Consider the following 20942-nt stretch of genomic DNA (forward strand, 5'->3'; position numbering starts at 1 on the left):
CCCCCCGGGTTCCCGCCATTCTCCTGCCTCAGCCTCCCAAGTAGCTGGGACTACAGGCGCCCGCCACCTCGCCCGGCTAGTTTTTTGTATTTTTTTAGTAGAGACGGGGTTTTACCGTATTAGCCAGGATGGTCTCGATCTCCTGACCTCGTGATCCACCCGTCTCGGCCTCCCAAAGTGCTGGGATTACAGGCTTGAGCCACCGCGCCCGGCCTCCTTCTTATTTCTAAATACTGTGAACATAGAGCCCTGCATCATTTGCTTTAAAATTCTGCCTGTTGGCCGGGCGCGGTGGCTCAGGCCTATAATTCCAGCACTTTGGGAGGCCGAGGCGGGCAGATCATCTGAGGTCAGGAGTTCGAGACCAGCCTGCCCTACATGGCAAAACCCCGTCTCTACTAAAAATACAAAAAATTAGCCAAGTGTGGTGGTGGGCACCTGTAACTCCAGCTACTCGGGAGGCTGAGGCAGGAGAATCGCTTGAATCCAAGAGGCAGAGGTTGCAGTAAGCTGAGATGGTACCACTGCACTCCAGCCTGGGCGACAGAGCGAGACTCCGTCTAAAAAAAAAAAAAATTCTGCCTATTAACTTCTTGTTCCAGTAGGTGATGAATGTTCTTTGCTACCCTTCTCGCACTTTCCTGCCCTGATGGGCGCCAGCGTGGGCCTCGCGGATGTATGACAGTGGTTCACTGCAGATGCCTGCCACGTGGGTGATGCCCTGCACAGTATCTGTGAATTCTCAGGGTGCCAGCCGGCTCTCCTTGCAGTGTGCTTAGTTTTTAGTGTAATCTGTTTGTTTTTCTTTTCATTTCAAATTCTCTGTCCTCCCCTCAGCCCCGTCCCCCCGGGACTGCTTTCTCTTTTAAACAAATGCTTTGCCAGAGATGTCGCAGACGCCTGCCGCCGGTGTTTCTCAGGTCCTGTACCTGTCCGATTCTGGCTGTCTGGAGACCTGGCTCTCGTTGTTCTGGCTTGCATGGTGGGGAGTCTGCTGCCTGGCTGCATCCCGGTGAAATACTGCTTCCTGTCGCTCCACGGCTTCCCGGCACCCGCTGTTGCTGCGGCAGCGCAGGACACTCCAGTTCCCTCGCCTTTCCTGGGTCCTCTCCCTCCGCGCCCCCTGCCATGTTCCTCGGGGAGACCGCCCTCCCCGTCAGGCGCTGCTGCGCGTTCTGCTGGCACAGCCGCGTGGTGGGCGTGCAGGGTGTTCCACCGTCTTGTCCTCGGGTCTTTTGGTCATCCCGGTGTTCGTGTATTGGGTGCTCCTATTGACTGTCTACGTCTTTTCTATTCTTTATCTCTTTGCCTTTCAGTTCTGCTTTCTGGGTGACTTCCTGAACTTTTATCTTCCAGTCCTCTGGTAATTTCCTGAGTCACAATTTTCTTGAATATATTTCTCTTCTCATAGCATACTTTAAAAATGGATACTACCGGCCGGGCGCGGTGGCTCACGCCTGTAATCCCAGCACTTTGGGAGGCCGAGACGGGCGGATCACGAGGTCAGGAGTTCGAGACCATCCTGGCTAACACGGTGAAACCCCGTCTCTACTAAAAATACAAAAAACTAGCCAGGCGACGAGGCGGGCGCCTGTAGTCCCAGCTACTCAGGAGGCTGAGACAGGAGAATGGTGTGAACCCGAGAGACGGAGCTTGCAGTGAGCTGAGATTGCGCCACCGCACTCCAGCCTGGGTGACAGAGCGAGACTCCATCTCAAAAAAAAAAAAAAAAAAATGGATACTACCTTTCTTATTTCCCTCCGAGGGTAGTTTGCTTTTTACAAAAGTGCTACTTGTGTTCCTTTCCCCAGCACTGCCCGCGTTCCTTTCCCGGTGCTGCCCGTGTTCCTTTCCCGGCACTGCCCGCGTTCCTTTCCCAGGCGCTGCCTGTGTTCCTTTCCCTAGCACTGCCTGCTGTTTTCCTGCTGTCTGTTCCACTCCATCTCCTGCGTCAGGGGATGCTCTGGATCAGCCCCTACCCAGCAGCTTAGGAAAGGGGCTCTTGGCTGCCACTGGGAGCTCTGGGTGTGGGAGAGGCTGTTGACAGGAGTTCTTCCCCGGGGGTGACTGGGCTGTGGTGGCTTTTTCAAGAAGGGACACTCACTTGTCGGAGTTTGGGGCAATGTCTACCACTGTGAGGTGTTTCTGGAGAAGTCCTGGGGTCTTGCTGCAGCCGTTCTGGGCCAGGCCGGTGGTGGACAGGAATGTGCTGTAGAGACTGCCCGCCTCCTCTTCCCGCCCTCCCCTCCACCTGCCACACACAGCCATTCCCGCAGCAGCTCGGGTCCAGCTTTCTCAGGCGGGATGGCCCCTGCAGAGGGGATGGGCCCAGGTGAGAACGAGGATCGAGGCTGAGGACGGGCATCCTCCCATCACACGGTGATCAGGGCCTGGGGCTGGGAGTGGGACGAGGCCTTGGGCTGGAGCTGGAGCCGACTGTCACCCCTTCTGCACTCCTAGACCATTTACTGTCCCTGTGTCCTTCTCCGTATTCCGGGATTTGCCCATATCTCCTCTTGTTGATGTTCCTCGTGGCCGTCTGCCTGTCCACCCTCCTCTTCTGTTTGTGAGAGGTGTCAGGAAGGACAGGACGGATGCTTGTGTCCACTTAGCCGTGCACGGCCTGTGGACATGGAGTTCGGCCTGCTCAGTTTCAGACTGGCCTCCTGGCTTCAGGGGAGGGGCTGGGTGGAGGGTCCCAGTGGGCTGCTGGAGGACAGGGATGGGGCAGGGCTATGGGGTGGTGTCAGGGGGACCCAGGTGTGCAGCCCCACTCTGCCGCTACCTTGAGGTCAATTACTGTGACCTAGAGGCAAGTTATTACACCTCCCCGGCGCCCCAGCTGTCGCTTGCGTTTCTTCACTGGCAATCAGAGGCTTTTGTCCTGCAGCAGAGTGTCAGGGTGGCCCGGCTTGCCAGGCTGGCTCAGCCTCTCTCGTGTGTGCCTAGGCCTGCGGGAGCCCAGGCCGCAGCCGTGCCTGTGAGCTGACTGTTAGGTGGACAGTAGGTAGGTGAGAGGCCCCAGGGTAAGACTGTGCCACTGGGGTGGGCATGGGCATTGCCGGCTGTCGGCCAGACAGAGCCCACCTTTCTTGAGCATATGTTTCACTGATAGAAAGCCACTGAAAACAGCGTTTTAAATTTTAAAAGGAACATGTTATGGAGTAGAATACAGAATTAGCCCTTATCAAGAAATCAGAGAGGAATCTTTGTTTACATCATTACCTTGGACCGGGTGCTTGGGGTGCCAAGGAAGGATCAGGCTCTGGTTCCTACAAAAGAACAAGGAACCGAAATGCGTGCTTGGCTTGTAGAAGTCACAGTTGATCAAGGTCAGGGGCCCAGCTAGTGACTGCCTCTCAGCTCTGTGCTGCTGTGGCGGAATCCAAGACAACAAGATAAGTCTCCTGGCGTCCTGGCTGACTTATTTCTTTCTTTATTTTTGTGAGACACGGTCTCGCTCTGTCACCCAGGCTAGGGTGCAGTTGCACAATCTCGGCTCACTGCAACTTCTGCCTCTTGGGTTCAAGTGATCCTCCCACCTCAGCCTCCCAAGTAGCTGGGATTACAGGCATGCACCACCAACCCTGGCTAATTTTTTTTTTGTATTTTTTAGTAGAGATGGGGTTTCATCATGCTGGCCAGGCTGGTCTCGAACTCCTGGCCTCAAGCGATCCACCCACCTTAGCCTCCCAAAGCATTGGTATTACAGATGTGAGCCACTGCGCCTGACTGTGGCTGACTTCTAACTGGAGGTGTGAAACCATGTCAGGGCGGGTTACTTTATTGTGCTGGTGGATTGAGAAAGGTCTGGGGTCACTTAGAAGGTCCCTGGCTTTGAGACAGTGCTTTGACTCTCTCTCTCCTCTTCCCTTTAACAGTGTTGGCCACCATCAACTTGCAGTCAACACACGAGCTGCAGCTACTGACCACCTTTCTCTTCAACATCCAGGTAAGTCCAGCCCCAGGGAAACTGCCGCCCAGCCTGCTCAGTGGCCTGTGGGAATTCCAAATGCCTGTCAGCGTGCTCAGCTTCCCCAGTGCAGGGAGCTGGACTCAGGGCTGTTGGCCTCTTGACCCCTGGCCCATGCCGCTGTGTGTCTGCAAGACCCGCTGCCCACAAACAGCTCTGAGGGCTGCTGTGTAGGCTGATGCAGTGTGGACGTCACTCACTGCCCTGAGAGAGGGGCCCTTTTGGTGCACTCCTAGAGGACTCGACTTTTGTGGCCTCAGTTAGCTCCAGACTTGCTCCCAGGGATTGAGGGGGAAGAAAAAGCTTCCTGTCCTATACTGCACAGGCATCTGACCTTAACCTGTGAGAAAGATGACTGCCGTCAGCCAGGCAGGAAGCCTGGTCCGCTCCAGGTCTGGGGAGACGGAGGAGTTTCCAGATGTCCCTCAATATCTGGCAAACTGATGGGCATTGACGCTGCACTGTAGTTCTGACTGACCTCTCTGTCAAGCTCGTGTGCCCCTCCGAAGCAGATGGATGGATGGGGCCATGCAGCCGCCCTCTGCAGAGCTGAGAGGCCCTGGCTGTGCCTGGCTCATGCCCCCGTGCTGCGTGGTCGCACTGGTCCTGGGCCTGGCGTGGAGTTGTGCTGGGATGGACAGGCATGGGCGCCTGTGGAGATGCTGGGCCGCTTTCCATTCTGGCTGATGGTCTTTCAGAGCAGGGGCTGTGTCCTCAGGCACATCCGCGTGGAGCCACCACAGCCGTGTGTGTGTTTGATGTGGCTCCTCCTGGAGTTCAGGTGGCCAGAGTCGGTGGGGAGGCTCCCAGGAGGAGATGGGAGGGCTGGCCCCACTCGCAGGCAGGCTCCTGTGAGGCAGGTCACACGCGATCCGGCTGGGTCTCTGCCTTCCTGCCTTGACATTTCCTGAGTGCCTGCGGTGTGTGTAGTGGAGTGGGGGCCTCACGCTTCTGACTGAGATGACGGGGTTTCCTGCCCTGTGCTGTGTGACCTGGGGCAAGTTACTTAACCTCTCTGTGCATCTCTTCTAAGTGGGGATGATGAGAGTACACTGCCTTATGGTGTCAACTCACAGGGTTGTTTGAAGATTAAATGAGGTAATATTTGGAAAGCGCCTAGCACAGCAGCTGATACAGCAGAATGCCTTATGTTTACCTAGCCTCCAAGGTCATCCTTAGAGAGGTAGCCATGCCCGAGCCGTCCCAGGCCAGCTGTCCTGCCAACAGAATGGTCCTTATGTGCGCAGACCAGAGACGTCTGTCTTCATTAAGGGCGGGGACTTGGACACCTCCCTGTTTGAATCAAGGGCTCTCTGAATGCACAGCGCAGGCCCCAGGTGCGCTCCACGCGGCAATGTCTGATAGCGCCTCACTCGCCCTCTGCGCCCAGGACCGGTGATGGGGACAACTGTGCAAGTGTTTCCTGAGCACCTCCTCCCTGCCAGGCAGTGTGCTGAGGGCGTTACGCGCACTCGCTCATCTCATTCTCCCAACAGTCACGTGAGCCAGTGAAGGAGACGGCCATAGAGTATATGAGGTGCCCTGTAAGTAGCGGCTTGGGGACTGCAGCACAGCCTCCCTGCAGAGCTCCCGCTCGTAGCCAGGTGTGCAGTGCAGTGGCCTGGCCGATGGGTGGACACCTACCTCCTCAGCTCTGGTACCCCCAAGCCAACAGCCTTGCTTCTGGCATGGGAGATTTCTGACTTGCGGGACTTTGAATCTGCCTCTCCCTTTTTAGTGATTTAAACGTGGTATGGTATGTCTCCTTCTTGGAAGGTAGGTGGCTTGTAAAGAAAATCAAGCCACCAGTCTTGCTAAAAGAATTCGTGTAACTACTCTGGCTTTAACCGGGGTATGGCTGGTACCTTCTACTCAATGGACCGTAAGTTTGTCCCGTCCCCCTGGATCAGATTTTGTTGCTGCGTATGCAGTAGCGCTCTAAACATAAGGCCGTCACTGACCTAGAGGTACTTGACAAGCTGTCACTGGATGAGTGAGGAAGACTGTCTCGCACAGAGCCTGGAACACCAGCACGTTAGTCTTTACACCTCCCCCAGGCGCTCTGGGCTTCTGCAAACATGGCAGAGTGGAGCATGGTCCCAGGAATGATCTTGGCCTCCTTGGGGCAGTCCTATGCCGAGGTCAGTATTCAGAAAGAAGATTTAAGGTTTGTTGAGTGGCCCAGCCAAGGTATAAATCCAAATTGTTGGTACAGAACCTGCACCATGAATAGCTGTGCTGTAAGACCCTGATTTTCTGGTTCAGAAAATGCTGCTGTTTAAACTGAGTTGGACCTTGAAGAGGGCCCACTCGTAGCGTCTGATTATTCTGCTAGTGGAGCCAATACCCGGGGGGTCTGTATCCGCAGTATCCCTCCCAGATACGGAGTTGTCCTGGATAGAACATCCCTCTTCCCTGGGAGAGGACAGGCAAAGCTTGGCTTGATCCAGAACCAGTGTCTTCTTGCTAACATGTACACAACATTAAAACCATCAAGGTTTGCTGTAGCGACTTTGGGAGCTTTATCTGCTCTGTACCTGCCCGTGTGGGGTCCACATGTGGCAGGAGAACTGGTGTGCAGGTGAATCTGGCCGTCACCTATGCCCCACCTCCAAAGACCTCTAAGGCAGTGGGTATGCAGCCAGGGAAGAGTGGAGAGGGCAGAGATCCTGGCGCTCCCCTCCACGAAGAGATTCCCTCTTTTTTGTCTGGCCAGTCTGCTTGTCTAACTCTCTTTTTGTGGTGTCCAGGGGACTCAGCCCAAGATGGTGATGGAGTACTGGACGGGGTGGTTTGACTCGTGGGGAGGCCCTCACAATATCCTGGATTCTTCTGGTGAGTACTTGCAGTTACTACATCCAGCATGTGTGCTACTTAAGAAGTGAGGATGAGTTTCAGTCACCTGCTAACTAATGTAGGTCAGCCATAGGGGTGCAAGGCTGCTGGGATTATCTGTGTGCAGAAGTTGGCTCTGGATATTCCTGAGTCATTTGTTTTGACACTTTGATGAATGGGAGAGCTTTTTAACATTGCTTGTTCGTGTTTTTGTAATTAGAAGGGTAATGCATGCCTATTGCAAACATCCAGAAAATACAGAAAAAGTATAGAGAAGAAATAAAATTCCCAGAGCCCAGAGAAAACATTTAGATGTATACCATGTAGGCAGTTCTCTATGTATCTCTACCGACAGCTCTATACGCACACACAGAGACAGACAGATGCACTCACACTCCGCTGCATGGCACCTGCTTGTACCAGTTAATGCACATATGGACTGCTTTCTGTATGACCAAATACAGACTTACACAACTGTTTTAAAGAATGTGAAGAGCCCCATTCTAACCCACGCTTCGTGGACAGAGTCTCTCGGGCCGTTTCGGGTGGTTGTTAAGCGCACGCCATCGGGGTGAGCGTCCCGGAGCCTGCGCTCTGCGCACCTGGTGTTCCCGGTGGCCCTCAGCCCCTCAGCCCTGGAAAGACGGCGGCTTCAACCGCTGCTGCCGAGTGGATGCACCCATTTCCCACAGATTCAGCAACACTGAGTATTAAAATAACTTTTAATATTGGTCTACTCAGTACATCATTGTTTAGTCTGCATTTCTTTGATTTACATTAATAAAATATATATTAAATCATTTGTTTTTCTCCTTTACTATGATCTTGTCATGTCATGGTTCATCTCCTAACAAAGGTAGCATAGGCGAGGTGTCAGAGTTTTCTCTCTAGGGATGCATCCATCTTTGTGCATTTGATACACCTGGTCGGGCAGACGCACACGGAGATCGTGCTGGCTGCAAGGCCCTGGCCGACCTGGGCTGCAGGTGGTCCACATGGAACTCAGAGACTTGACCAGGATTTACAAACAACTGGAGGCTCGAGCTCTGGGGCCATGATTCTGGCCCACATGTCCTCCACCCCTAATCTTCTGTGATTGGGGTTTTAGTGAGAGCTAGAAGGACAGAGTGACAACGTTGGCCTTGAGGTGGGACTGGGCAAGAGGAGAGTAGTGAAGGGACCCCAGCTCATCTCAGACTTTAACTCACTCTGCACATCCCCTTTCTCCCTCCTCCGGCAGAGGTTTTAAAAACCGTGTCTGCCATTGTGGACGCCGGCTCCTCCATCAACCTCTACATGTTCCATGGAGGCACCAACTTTGGCTTCATGAATGGAGCCATGCACTTCCATGACTACAAGTCAGATGTCACCAGCTATGGCAAGTATTCATTAACACTGCTCTCCCTGGTCTGCCGTGCATGGGCATGGCTAGGGCTTGCTATGGAGAGGCCTTCAGGGTCCACTTCTGGCACCTTCAGTGTCTTTGGCAATGGTATACCTGGAGAAGGCAGGGGCTTTGCCGACGGTCACGTTACACTCCCAGAGGAGGGAAGCCTCAAGGCCGGTGGTGTGCCTGTGAGCCGGCCACTCTACAGAGAGGCGGCGTGCCCGTGAGCCGGCCACTCTACGGAGACGCGGCGTGCCCGTGAGCCGGCCACTCTACAGAGAGGCCTCTTTGGCAGAGGTGGCCTCCCCTCCCTGCCCAGGCCCTTAAGGAGGTGTGATCCTGCCCCCTTTAGGTTGAGAGTTCCAGAAAGTAGAAATTGCACCTGCAGCTAGAAATTTAGGGCCACGCTGTGATCATGGATAGTTGTGTTTTTTTGAATGTGTGAGAGAGTATCATCTGTCACCCAGGCTGGAGTGCAGTAGTGTGATCATAGCTCACTGCAGCCTCGAACACCTGGGCTCAAGTGATCCTCCTGCTTCAGCCTCTTGAGTAGCTGGGACTACAGGTGTGCACCCCAACCCCTGGCTAATTTTTAAATTTTTTTGTAGAGGCGTGGTCTTGCTGTGTTGCCCAGGCTGGTCTGGAACTCCTGGCCTCAAGTAATCCTCCTGCCTTGGTCTCCCAAAGTGCTGGGATTACAGGTGTGAGCCACTGCACCAGCCTTATGGACACTTGCTGGGTTGCATGGTCTTTCGTGTTTACAGCATTCTGACTGAATGGCTCAAAAGTGTCTTGCCGCCGGGCGCGGTGGCTCACGCCTGTAATCCCAGCACTTTGGGAGGCCGAGACGGGCGGATCACGAGGTCAGGAGATCGAGACCATCCTGGCTAACACGGTGAAACCCCGTCTGTACTAAAATACAAAAAAAAGTTAGCTGGGCGAGGTGGCGGCGCCTGTAGTCCTACCTACTCGGGAGGCTGAGGCAGGAGAATGGCGTGAACCCGGGAGGCGGAGCTTGCAGTGAGCCGAGATCCCGCCACTGCCCTCCAGCCTGGGCGACAGAGCGGGACTCCGTCTCAAAAAAAAAAAAAAAAACAATGTCTTGCCTCCGCAATGGCTGAGATGAAGACCTGTGGCCCTTCTGAGCTTTTCCCTGTTTTTGTGCTGCCACATGTGCTGTGCTGGGGACAGGAGTGACCGTGACAGGGCCCGGTGTCTTGCAGACTATGACGCTGTGCTGACAGAAGCGGGAGATTACACGGCCAAGTACATGAAGCTTCGAGACTTCTTCGGCTCCATCTCAGGTACCCAGCAGACAGCAGACTCAAGTTCCAACTCAGGCCCTTGCTTCTGCTCTCAGACCCTGAAAGAGTTACTTCCTTACTGTCCCACCTCGACTGCGGTTGATCTGTGTGCAAGAATGTTCTAGACAAGGACAGGGAGGTGCGTGAGGCTGTTTCCATCTTGCCGACTTCACCTGCTCCAGGTGTTAAGGCTCCTTATCTCCTATGGAGGACGGGAGAATGCCCCTGGCCTTCCTCCCCTGGCCTTGGCAGGTGCTGAGAGCTGGCCTGTTGTTCCTCGTGGTGCTGGGATGCAGGAGCACATTGGGTCTGTGAATGGGAGCTGGGTGGGGAGGACGAGCAGATGGTAACATTTGGGTCCCTGGGGGATGACGCTGTTGTCTGTGTGTTGCAGGCATTCCTCTCCCTCCCCCACCTGACCTACTTCCCAAGATGTCCTATGAGCCCATAACGCCAGTCTTGTACCTGTCTCTGTGGGATGCCCTCAAGTACATGGGGGAGGTGAGTGCTGGGGGCGATCGTGGGTGGAGCAGGGGTGTGGGGAGAGGAAGGCCAGTGCCTAGTGGCTTTGAGGTCCGCTCTCCAGCCTTGGAGCTCAGAGTGAAGAGGACAAACTCATGCTAGAGTGTGAAGTGGGGAGAGACAAAGGCCCGGGAGGAACCGCAGGTGGCCCTGTGAACCTTTCCTTCCTCCAGCCTCAGAGAGGAGAGCGAGGCGCAGAGGAACAGGGGGTGTCTCCTCCAGTGGCCCGAGGCTGTGATGCGTATCCCCTGCCTGTGGACTGCACTCTGCTGGTGCACACCCCTTTGTCCCACCCCTCTTCCCCATCACTTTGGAGAGTTGTAGGTTTAGTGCAATGAGAAGTCAAAGTAGAAACACCCGCCAAAGCCCTGCTTCCACCCCATGTGCCAGCCCCCAGGCAGAGTCTGTCTGTGACCCCACTCCTCCTCAGCCTGCCACCCCTCCGTCTCTTCTGTACGCAGCCAATCAAGTCTGAAAAGCCCATCAACATGGAGAACCTGCCAGTCAACGGGGGAAATGGACAGTCCTTTGGGTACATTCTCTATGAGACCAGCATCACCGCATCTGGCATCCTCAGTGGCCGCGTGCGCGATCGGGGGCAGGTAGGAGCTTCTCTTCCAAATTCCTGCGACCTTCTGATGAGCAGCCCTGCAACACGTTCTGTCCCTCAGAATCAGCTATTACCAGCTGCAAACATGGCCCTTCCGAGTCAGCTCTGCGAGTCTTCACGGGCGCATTCGTTTCTGCTCTGCCCGCTGGCCCCTTGTCTGCCCACAGGCATGCGGTGCTGCCCTTCTTGGCCTAGCGGAGGTCCCGCTTACCCTCCTCCTGTTGGCCATGGATGCTTCTGTCTGTTCCCTTTGGCAGGTGTTTGTGAACACAGTATCCATAGGATTCTTGGACTACAAGACAACGGAGATCGCTGTCCCTCGGATCCAGGTTCATTGTTTTTGGGCGCTGTGTGAGGGCTAGCCCCCACTGCTTCGAGGAAGAGGGGGGGAGTCACCGAGGAAGACCTGGGAGACTCGGGGCTCCTCACCCACAAGCTGTGGGTGGAGAGGGCAAGCGCAGCTTTCTGCCCAGCTGGGATATGCACTCCCATCCCCAGAGTGTAGGGAAGAACTGGGGTCTACAAGCACATTCTGGGGGGCAGCTGTGGCCTTCCAGTGGTCATCGTTAGCCCCGTGTTTTTGGCAGGGTTACACCATGCTGAGGATCTTGGTGGAGAATCGTGGGCGAGTCAACTATGGAGAGAATATTGATGACCAGCGCAAAGGTGGGTCCGAGAACGTGTCGAAAGAAGAGCGGCCATGCTGGACACGTGGCTATTGCTTCTCTTGCCAGCAGCCGCCAGGCCACCGAGGCCCCTTGCAGGGAGGTGGAGGCTGGGTTGTCCTGTACATGAGGCCAGTTCTGAGTGGGCCAGAGAAGCTCCGCTGGGCTGTGGCCCCGTCCCGTTGGCACTGCACATGCGCATTGTCTGCGCGCTTGTGATAAACACCGTGAACACTGAGCTGGCCTGGGCTCCCCTGGGCTGCAGTCAGTTTCCGCAGGGATGTCTGCTTGGGGGACGGCGGTGAGGAGCAACGAATGTGACTTCCAGGAATCCAAGGAAAGGCACAAGACCCCTGCCTTCCTGGGCCTCCACACTGAGTTTCTCTTCTTGATCCATCTTGGGAAACCCATAGCTTATCTCGGATGTGGCGCGAGGAGGATGTGGGACATACAGCAAACAAAACGCCTCTTGGCAGCGCACCCCTCTGGGAACAGGTTGCCAGTTTGCTTTATGTTTCCTGGCCTGCTAAATCTTTTATGCTTTAATTTAGCCCTTCCTTTTTTAAACAACTCTAGCTAAATGTGGGTGGTTTCAGGTAAGTTATAAAAAAAGAACTCAGAAAAAAATGAATGCGACTGTGGTGAGCAGCACGGGTGGCCTCCCAGTTCTCTCACGGTGTCTGCGTTTGTAATGGAGGAAACTTGAAGAGCTCTTTTTGGTCCACATTTCATCCGACAGCCGTCTGGTGGCCTTGCCAGGAAAGCGACATGGCCCAGACACTGGAGCCTGGATCCTGCGGATCAGGGCCTCTCCAGATGGGCCTCAGAGCAGCATCTAGCACCATCCAGGCCCACACTCCTTCACCCCAAACAGCTCCCTCTCTGGACCTGTCCTTCCGTTGCTCTCCTGGGGGTTGGGGGTTGGAGGGAGCACCAGCCTGACCATTGTTCCTAACTTTGCTTCTCTGAGCCCTTGTTGAGGGTCCCCTGGGCCCACACTGTGGAGTCCTGTCCTCCGGATCACAGTTAAATGTTTAAGTCACAGACCTCCCTCGAGAAATGTGTGTGCCCACATACACCTGCGCCTGCCATTTCAGAGTCTGTAGGCCCCGCGAAGCCTCTCCACAGTCCCCAGCCTCTGAATTCCCAAGCTAGCCACTCAGCAGCTCCGTGTCTGAGACTGGCAGGGCTGGCCCAGCTCCGGGACACTGATGCGTGGCTCCTCAAGGGACACAGCTCTTCCCTGTTGGATGCCTAAGTGAGGGTGCCATCTGCCCACAGTCCATACTCCTGATGCACAGCTTTCATCCTCGGGGGCACAGGTGACTTCTGGCTGAGTTATTAGGTCTGTGTAGCCTGGGCCCCACTGAAACTGGCCCTGCAGCTAGGCTGGAACCCTCTCAGTCATCTGGAACTTCAGAGAGAGGCCAGAGGCCGTTCTCCCCCTGTAACAGCTCAGCTCTATATCCTTCCCATGGCAAATCCTCGGGATTTCCTCCTTCCCATGCCCCATAGAATTGCTAGGGAGCCTTGCTTGCAAGCGAACAGCTTCTCAGGGAGCGTACACTTCAGCACTCCTCACCCCAGCATCCCAGGGCTTCCCCTTGTGGCCCTGGCCCAGCAGACTCGGCCCCTGACTTTGGGCTACCCACGTGTTCTGCCTCCTTCCCACAGGCTTGATTGGAAATCTCTATCTGAATGATTCACCCCTGAAAAAATTCAGAATCTACAGCCTGGATATGAAGAAGAGCTTCTTTCAGAGGTGGGTCCCTGCCCAGTGCCAGCACGGGCACTCACAGGTTCGGCCAGCGGCAGGGCCCAGGGTCCCTGGTTCAGAGGTGGGTCCCTGCCCAGTGCCAGCACGGGCACTCACAGGTTCCGACAGCGGCAGGGCCCAGGGTCCCTGGTGCACCATAGCCTGGCCCACACCCAGGTGTGAATGGCCCCAGGGACCAGATCGGCTGGCTGAGGTGAGGGGTGGCACCCGCGCTGGAAGCCACATGTGCAGACTAGGAATTCCCAGCATCCCACCCTGCTGCCATTCTGTGTCCTGGTTAAGGGTGGGGGGGCCATGGATGGGGAATTAGCTGCAGGACTGGGACCAGATCTAGGGAAGGTCCTCCTCTGTCTCCTGCCCTGTGTTCTGTCCTTAGGTTCGGCCTGGACAAATGGAGTTCCCTCCCAGAAACACCCACATTGCCTGCTTTCTTCTTGGGTAGCTTGTCCATCAGCTCCACCCCTTGTGACACCTTTCTAAAGCTGGAGGTTGGTAACCCCCTTTCCCTGCTGGGTTCTCCTGCGTCCCTCCCGCCTTGGAGGGCTCTGAGCCAAAGCCACATGAGCTTGGCGAGAGCCCTTGGTGGCTTCTGTGCCCAGAGGGTCTGAGAGGGCCGCTGGGGACTCCCTGGGCCAGGGGAGTGGGCTCACAGCAGAACCACCTCATGCTTCCCACGTGCAGTCTGAGCTTGGGGTCCATGCCTGAGAGGCATGGCAGTGGCACTAGGGGCACAGGAAATAGAGCATCCCACCTGCTCACCCTCATGGCTGTCCAGACACAGCTCGCTTTGGTCTCCTGGACCCGAGAGAAGCGCGCATGGTGTATGTCTCCCTCCCCCTTTGCTGTGGCTCTCGTGGTAGATGAACACCCTTCCCACTCTGTTTCAAGGGCTGGGAGAAGGGGGTTGTATTCATCAATGGCCAGAACCTTGGACGTTACTGGAACATTGGACCCCAGAAGACACTCTACCTCCCAGGCCCCTGGTTGAGCAGCGGAATCAACCAGGTGGGAGCTTCCAGCCCCTTCTTGTTCCCCAAGATGCCCCGCCCACCTGCCCTCCCAAGGAGCCTTCTGTCAGGGTGGAGGGCATGTCAGCGGGTTCTTCCTCCCTCCTCCTCGCTGCGGACGAGTTGTTGGTCCCTGTCCCTTCCAGCCTGGTTCCCAAACCCTTTCCTTCTGACCTTGCCACCTCTCAGCACCTCCCCTGGCACCAGGACAGACCTCAGCTGCCCTCCCAGCCGGGCCCTCTCTCCACAGGTCATCATTTTTGAGGAGACGATGGTGGGCCCTGCATTACAGTTCACGGAAACCCCCCACCTGGGCAGGAACCAGTACATTAAGTGAGCGGTGGCACCCCTCCTGCTGGTGCCCGTGGGAGACTGCCGCCGCCTCCTGACCTGAAGCCTGGTGGCTGCTGCCCCACCTCTCCCCTGCAAAGGCGTCTCCTTAAGTAGCAACCTCAGGGACTGAGGGCTACAGTCTGCCCCCACCTAAGCTCAAAACCCTGAGCCTGCAGGGAAAGGTGGAATGGCTCTGGGCCTGGCTTTGTTAATGATGCCTTTCCTGCAGCCCTGCTCTTGTGCCGAGGCTGTCGGGCTGTCTCCAGGGTGGTCTCCAGGGTGGGAGCAGCTAGTCAGACCGCCAAGCCTTTGGCCCTCAGAGAAAGTGCTGAGACGTGCCCCTGCGCCGGAAGTCACAGCCCTGCCAGCATCTGCTAGACTCAGGCGTGCTCTTTGCCGGTTCTTGGGAGGCTTGGTCACATCCCTCATGGCCCTTTATCCCCGAAATCCTGGGTGTGTCACCAGTGTAGCGGGTGGGGAGGGGATGTCTCACCTGAGCTGACTATTCTTCCTTCACAACTTTCTGAGCCTTCTTTGGGATTCTGGAAGGAACTCAGCGTGAGAAACATGTGACTTCCCCTTTCCCTTCCCACTCGCTGCTTCCCACAGGGTGACAGCCTGGGCCGGAGACACAGAAATCCTCAGCCCTGCGTCTTCCTGAGTTAGCGAGTGTCTCTGGTGTTCATTGAGGATGACATGTGCGTCCTGGCAGAAGCCATGGCCCATATCTGCATATCCAGGGAGGAGGGACAGAAGGCCCAGCTCAGTGGCCCCCGCCCCCCACCCCCCACGCGGGAGCAGCAGGGGCAGAGCAGCCTCCTCTGCAGTGTGTCCACCTCCCACGCAGGAACAGCCTCCTCCGCAGTGTGTCCACGTCCGCGTTTGAGCCTTGTTCTGGGGCTCAGCTTAACACCTGCTCGGGCTCACTGTCCTGAGTTGCAGTAAAGCTGTAGCGTTGAATCGCACCCCCTCTGGTGATAGTCTCCATCATGTGTGCCGCTCTTGCCAGAGGGGAAGGCTGTGTGAGAGCTTCGTTTTCTCAGTCAGGTTCCCATGGGGCCCCGTTTGCCGCTCGGGGGGTCCAGACGGGGACCGTCCCTGGGGTGGGTGGGCCATGATCCTGGCCTCATACTCCCCTCCTGACCCCGACTCCCCTTCAAATGTTGCTGGATTGGAAGCGCCCTGGAGAGGACAGGTCAAATGCAAATTCATTCTCATGCTGGTGGGCGGGGGTAAGAATCTGCCAGGCAGTCAAGGGCGCTACATATGAGTTAACTGCAGGGTTGAGTTTTGCTTCACAAACTACATCTGGCATCTACTGCCAAAACCAAATTATCTCCAGTAACAAAGTCAAGTAGCACACACACCCCTGCACGGCAAGAGCTCTGGGAGCCCCGTGAAGGTGGGCTGTGGGATGGCGAGCCGTGAAGCTCACTGAGGCCAGCAGGCTTGCTGCCCGTGTGTGGCTGCCCAGGGGGAGGTGCAGGGGACATTCGTGATGTGCAGCCCAGCAGCCGAGCCAGGTCAAGGGCTTATTAAATGGAGCTTGTTAAAGGGAAGCTTGTGGACAGTGGCTTGGGGACAAGATGAGGCAGAGTCCCTGGTTTTGCCCAAACTCACCAGTTCTTCTGGAACTGCCTTGGAACGACAAGCATGGAGCTGAGATGTGGATGCGACCCGGGCTACTTGGGTGTGGCCTGAGCCAGGTGCAGGGTCTTCTGCCCTGCTTTACCTGGGTGTGTGCTTCTGCAAAGCTGTGTATGAGCTGGGTTCCGTCAGAAAGTGATGGAACTCGAATGGAAGGGAACCTTCCTGCAAATCCTCCTGTAGAGCGGATCACAGTTCCACGCAGACCTGAGTGAGACACACTGTGGTTTCCTACGGTGAGGTCTTCCTACACCAGCTGCTTATTCTTGCCCTTCTTTTTTGCCAGTTGACTGCTCAGCTTCTCTATCAAAGTACCTCTTGGCAGAGCTTATTCTCCAGCGTTGACTAAAGATTTGTCCATATCTTCCACATGGTATGGCCTCATCTAGGTCTCTTTGGAGGATCCCTCTTCAAATCCAGCCTCTGAATACTGGGGGTCTCTGGCCCACTCCTTGGGCTGTTTCTTTCCTCTGTCCACACTCACTGCACAGGGTCTCACCCGTGACACCTGTGGTTTGTAAACAGGTTCGACACCTGCGCCTGCCGATGCTGGCCCGCTCTGAGCTCCAGGCGTGTGGGGGCTCCTTTTCTTCTGCATGTGTCTAACAGGCACCTGACACAGAGCTCCGTTTCCCCACATTACCCCTCCTGCACTCAGCCTCGTATCTGGAAACGGCAGTGCTGCTCTGTGTCTCGGGCTATTTTGGACCCCTCTCTTTATCTCCCACATCCAGTCCAGCAGCAGATCCTCCTGGCTCTGCCTCCTAAACTCGTTCAGAATTTGACTGCTTCTGTCTGCCCCCACCCCATGCCCCACTCAGCCCACCGCATCTTGGCCTAGATGACTGCAGGAGCCACGTCTCCACCTGCCCTTGCCCTCTCCATTTATCCTCCGTGCAGGCGCAGGGCAGTTCTTCTGAGAGATGGATAGATTATGTTAGTCCTCCGTACTGGACCCCCCATTGCCTTCTAGGTTCATCTGATGCCTGTGGACTCCCTCCTCCCATGCCCACCGCATCCCTCACTGCTGTTGCCCCAGCAGCCCCCACCCAGCCGGTTGAGCCTTCCTGCTGATTTTTAAGCAACGCTTGCTCCACCTGCTGGACAGTTCCTTCTTCTTGGCCCCAGGGAGCTGCATGTCAGGGTGTTGCTGCTTTGCTCAAATGTTACCTTATCAGGGAGGCCTTTCTGGCCACCCTACAGAGCACTGACCCGTCTCCACTGTTACCCTCTGTCTCCCCAACTCAGCCTTATTCTCCATACAACAGATTGCATCTGAAATAACATGTATTCGTTATTGCCTGTCTCGTCTCGTCAGTAGGTCAGTTCTGTGAAAACGAGAGCCTTGTTTTTTTCACTGCTGGGTGCCGGCTCCTAGAATAATGCCTGTTCATAACAGGCACCTGATAAATACTTGTTGGGTGGCTAAATTAATAAATGAGAGTAAAATAAGGCAGGGCTGAAGAGGATTAGGACTGTTAAAAACTGTATTTGACTTTTAATTTTGAAAGCAAATTAAATACAGTTAAATTAAAACAGACCAGATGCAGCTGCCTGGGTGCCACCCTCACCCCAGCCTCTGTTCTTGGAACTCCTAGCCCCTGGCCTCACTCCTGTGTGGTGGGGTTTGCCAGCGAAGGAGCAGGGAACAGACTGGGTTTGGAAAACAATCGTCATCATGGACTCACTTCTGATTTATAACAAACTCATTCCCAACAAGGATGAAGGCTGCAGTCCACCAGGGTTATAATTATAAATAAATACACATGCAGCTAAAAGAGGATATTAGGTGAAAACAACTGACCTAGCATCTGCCAAAAGAAGTCCCCATTTTGTTGTTCATTATCAATTTCCTGAAAATGAACCCTGGGTTTTTGGCTAAGAAGGTGGCCTCAGACCAGCCAAGCTGACCTTGGCACCAGGGCTGGCTTCTGTGAGTGAGGCAGTAGAGTGCCCACACATAAGTTCACCACCTGTGCCCACCTCCTCCCTTCTCTCCCATGCCACCCCACTTGCTTCCAAGGGCTTGGTTTCCAAAGTGACATTCAGGGTGTAAGAGGTTGGGGAAAACGTCCTGCAAGGGGGCTCAGGGATCTGATTCCATCAGATGGTCTCATGAATACTGTGGGAGATTAAATCCATCTCAAAACAGGCAACCAATGCTCTATTCTGAATGTTAGGTCTCTGGACTGAGTCCCACCCGCCCACCCACTCAGGAGTGGGTTCTGAATGGCCCTCAGACCTGTCCTGGTGAATCTTAATGGGGTGGGAGGCTGTTAGTTAAAAAATAAATACCTCTTCAGTAGGCTGGGGCCCTTTCCTTTTCCTCCACTTGGGGGGAAAATTGTGCTTCTGACTTGCAGGAGAATGAGCCAGATCACCACCAGAGAGCCCGGCCAGCCAGGGGGAGTCGGAGCCCTTTCCAGCGGGCCTGGGAGGCCTGGGGAGGGCAGCAGCTTGAGACACACTGTTCTTTCTCTAGGGTGGAAAGTAGACAGCTGGACATGAGGTGGGCTAGCTTTGCATGCTCCCGACTTAGGGAGAAGTAACATTTTCTTTCCCTTTTTTGTGTTTAGAATAATTTCCAAAGCAGTGTGCTCAGGCCTCCCTCCTGCTCAGTGTCCCACCAGCCCCTGCCCCCTTTTCTCCAGACCCTCTGCTACTCCAGAGTCCCTCCTCCTCAGACCAGGGGCAGGGGAGAGTTAGGGAATGGCCTCGGCCTCCCTCCTTTTTCCAGGCTGCAGGAGGTCCCACCTTGCACGCCACCCACCGCCCTGCCCTCCACCCATCACCTTGCCCACTGCCCACCACAGGCTCACTGCACCCTGGGGTCTGTGGCTCTGAAGAGCTGCAGGAAAAGGCGCCTTCCCTCCCCAGCCAGTCCAGGTGAGGGGCCTAGCAGCCGAGGTGGGCGGTGGGGAGGCAGTATGTGGACAGTGGGGCCGTGGGGTTCTTAATCCAGGTCAGGCAGTAACCTGTGCTGGCTCTAGAGCCCACCCCTTTGCCAGTGCTGGAGGAGAAGGGGTAAAGAAAGAGGGGCCGTAGGAGGGGACTCTGCTCCTGCCACAGCCTGAGGTACAGGGGGTGCCTATTAGGCCCAGGTCCCCCCCATGCAGGGCTGGGTGCCTGTTGGGATCAAAGACGGCCTTATGCTCTGTAAACATGAACCAGAGGAGAGCCACAGAGGTATGTCTGATTTGGGGGCAGCTCTCGGGAAGAGCAGGGACCGAGGAGAGGAGCAGAGCACTCATGATGCCCGTGGGCTGCTCTCTGGTCTTCGGAATTCCCTGGCTGGGTGTCCTGTGTGGTAGTGCCGGGCCCAGGGACAGGGAGCCAGGGGGGGCCATGCTCCACTCGACTGCAGGGTCTTCTCACCTCCCTCCCACCCGCATCACTGCAGGGCCGGTGTGGGTGCCCACTGCGCCTGCTCCTGCAGCCCCGTCAGTGCAGGGAGCTCTGGGGAGGTGCACTGGAGCACCGGCTTGGCTGGTGCTGGGCACCCCACCCTGGCCATCAGGTCGGGCCCTGGTCACGCTGGTTGGAGAGAACAACGGGTCTGGGATTTCTGTGCTTAAATTCTCTGTCCTTTGTCCTGGCATCAGGCTGGGCTCTCTCAGAAGCCCCCAGAATAGAAAGGAGGGTGATGGTGATTCCTTAGGAGTCGGCCTTGGAGGGACCATCAGCCGTGGGGAGAGGATGGAAGGCCAAGAACAGGGTCTGAGGAGGAGGCTCCTGTGAGGGGAGAGGAGGAATGAGTGAGGTGTCAGCTGAGGATGGGGCTGGAGAGGGAACAGCCAGGCAGGGCCACCAGGACCTCTGCAAAGCCCAGGCCCCCAGGTCCTGTGGGGGCCTTTGTGGGGGGCAGGTGGGGAAGGTGCTCCAGTGAGGGCCCAGTGAGGGCAGGAGGCAGGAGTGAGGCTCTGTACAGACGCATTCTAAGTGGCACTGGCCAAAGTGACTGAGTGACGCCCTGTGGTCCCCTGCAGGCAGGGGGATGCAAACACGATACAGAAGCTCTTGCTTAGCTCCAGGGCACGAGCACAAATGTCTGTCTCAGGCCCCAACCTCTGTTTGGCATGACCTAGAGCAGGGAGTCAGGAGTACCAGCTGCTTTGAAGAGACAGAATAAGATCACAGAAGAGCCCCTGAAAATGCCTGGCTTTGCCAACCACCCGGCACAATTCACTCGTGCCAGTGTGTCACCTTGGAACATTCACTTAGCTTCTCTCAACACCATTTCTTTGCCTCTGAAGTGTAGGTGGATCCTGTGGCCTACTTCCAGAGAGGGCTTTAAAGACTCGAATAAAAATAGCCACACTGATGAGACTTATGTGCCATGAACTGTTCTAGGTGCCCTCAGCAACCTACTTCACAGATGAAGAAACTGAGGCCCAGAAAAGTCCAGTCAGGTCAAACAGTGAAGAGAGTCCTGGGAGCCGAGGCGGGCTCTGGGTCTGTCACTCTGCGCTGCCTCTCACTGTGACAGCCGTGGCTCGTGGCTGTGGAGCAGCGAGTCCGTGAGTCCTCGCCATGGCCATGTGGTGAAGGGATCCACAGGGGAAGAGGCAGACTTCGGGGGGACAGACCCTGGCCAGCGAGAGTCTGAATGGCAGTGCCTTATGGGGTGCAGGCGTCACTGCCAGCAGAACAATCAGCAAGGTGTTTGCAAGGCGACGCCCTCTGAAGTCTGGTGGCAGAGAAGGACCCAACTGTGCGGGTGAAAGTTAATGCCTGGGGCCGGGCGCGGTGGCTCACGCCTGTCATCCCAGCACTTTGGGAGGCTGAGACGGGCGGATCACGAGGTCAGGAGATCGAGACCATCCTGGCTAACACGGTGAAACCCCGTCTCTACTAAAAAATACAAAAAAACTAGCCGGGCGAG

General features: G+C 55.8%; 2 protein-coding genes across 15 annotated transcripts in view; one reads left to right on the forward strand and one right to left on the reverse strand.

The window, feature by feature from the left end:
• Window positions 1–15371, forward strand: part of GLB1L2 (galactosidase beta 1 like 2) — a 44099-nt gene extending 28728 nt beyond the window's left edge. The window contains exons 8-19 of the mRNA XM_023185853.2: window positions 3882–3952; window positions 6724–6808; window positions 8049–8186; window positions 9419–9499; window positions 9894–10000; window positions 10483–10623; window positions 10889–10960; window positions 11219–11297; window positions 12971–13058; window positions 13450–13561; window positions 13962–14078; window positions 14331–15371. Of these exons, the coding sequence (XP_023041621.1) occupies window positions 3882–3952; window positions 6724–6808; window positions 8049–8186; window positions 9419–9499; window positions 9894–10000; window positions 10483–10623; window positions 10889–10960; window positions 11219–11297; window positions 12971–13058; window positions 13450–13561; window positions 13962–14078; window positions 14331–14417 (1178 nt within the window). The 3' untranslated portion in view covers window positions 14418–15371. The remainder of the gene's footprint in view (window positions 1–3881; window positions 3953–6723; window positions 6809–8048; window positions 8187–9418; window positions 9500–9893; window positions 10001–10482; window positions 10624–10888; window positions 10961–11218; window positions 11298–12970; window positions 13059–13449; window positions 13562–13961; window positions 14079–14330) is intronic.
• Window positions 15372–17529: 2158 nt separating this feature from the next.
• The window catches only part of B3GAT1 (beta-1,3-glucuronyltransferase 1), a 40761-nt gene continuing 37348 nt past the window's right edge, over window positions 17530–20942 (reverse strand). For all 14 annotated transcript variants that reach the window (XM_023185856.3, XM_023185854.3, XM_023185866.3 and 11 more), the window contains one exon: window positions 17530–19792. The gene's annotated coding sequence lies outside the window, so the exon portion shown is untranslated. The remainder of the gene's footprint in view (window positions 19793–20942) is intronic.

Source organism: Piliocolobus tephrosceles, chromosome 13 (genome assembly GCF_002776525.5).
Source record: "Piliocolobus tephrosceles isolate RC106 chromosome 13, ASM277652v3, whole genome shotgun sequence".
In the NCBI taxonomy this organism is placed as follows: domain Eukaryota; kingdom Metazoa; phylum Chordata; class Mammalia; order Primates; family Cercopithecidae; genus Piliocolobus; species Piliocolobus tephrosceles.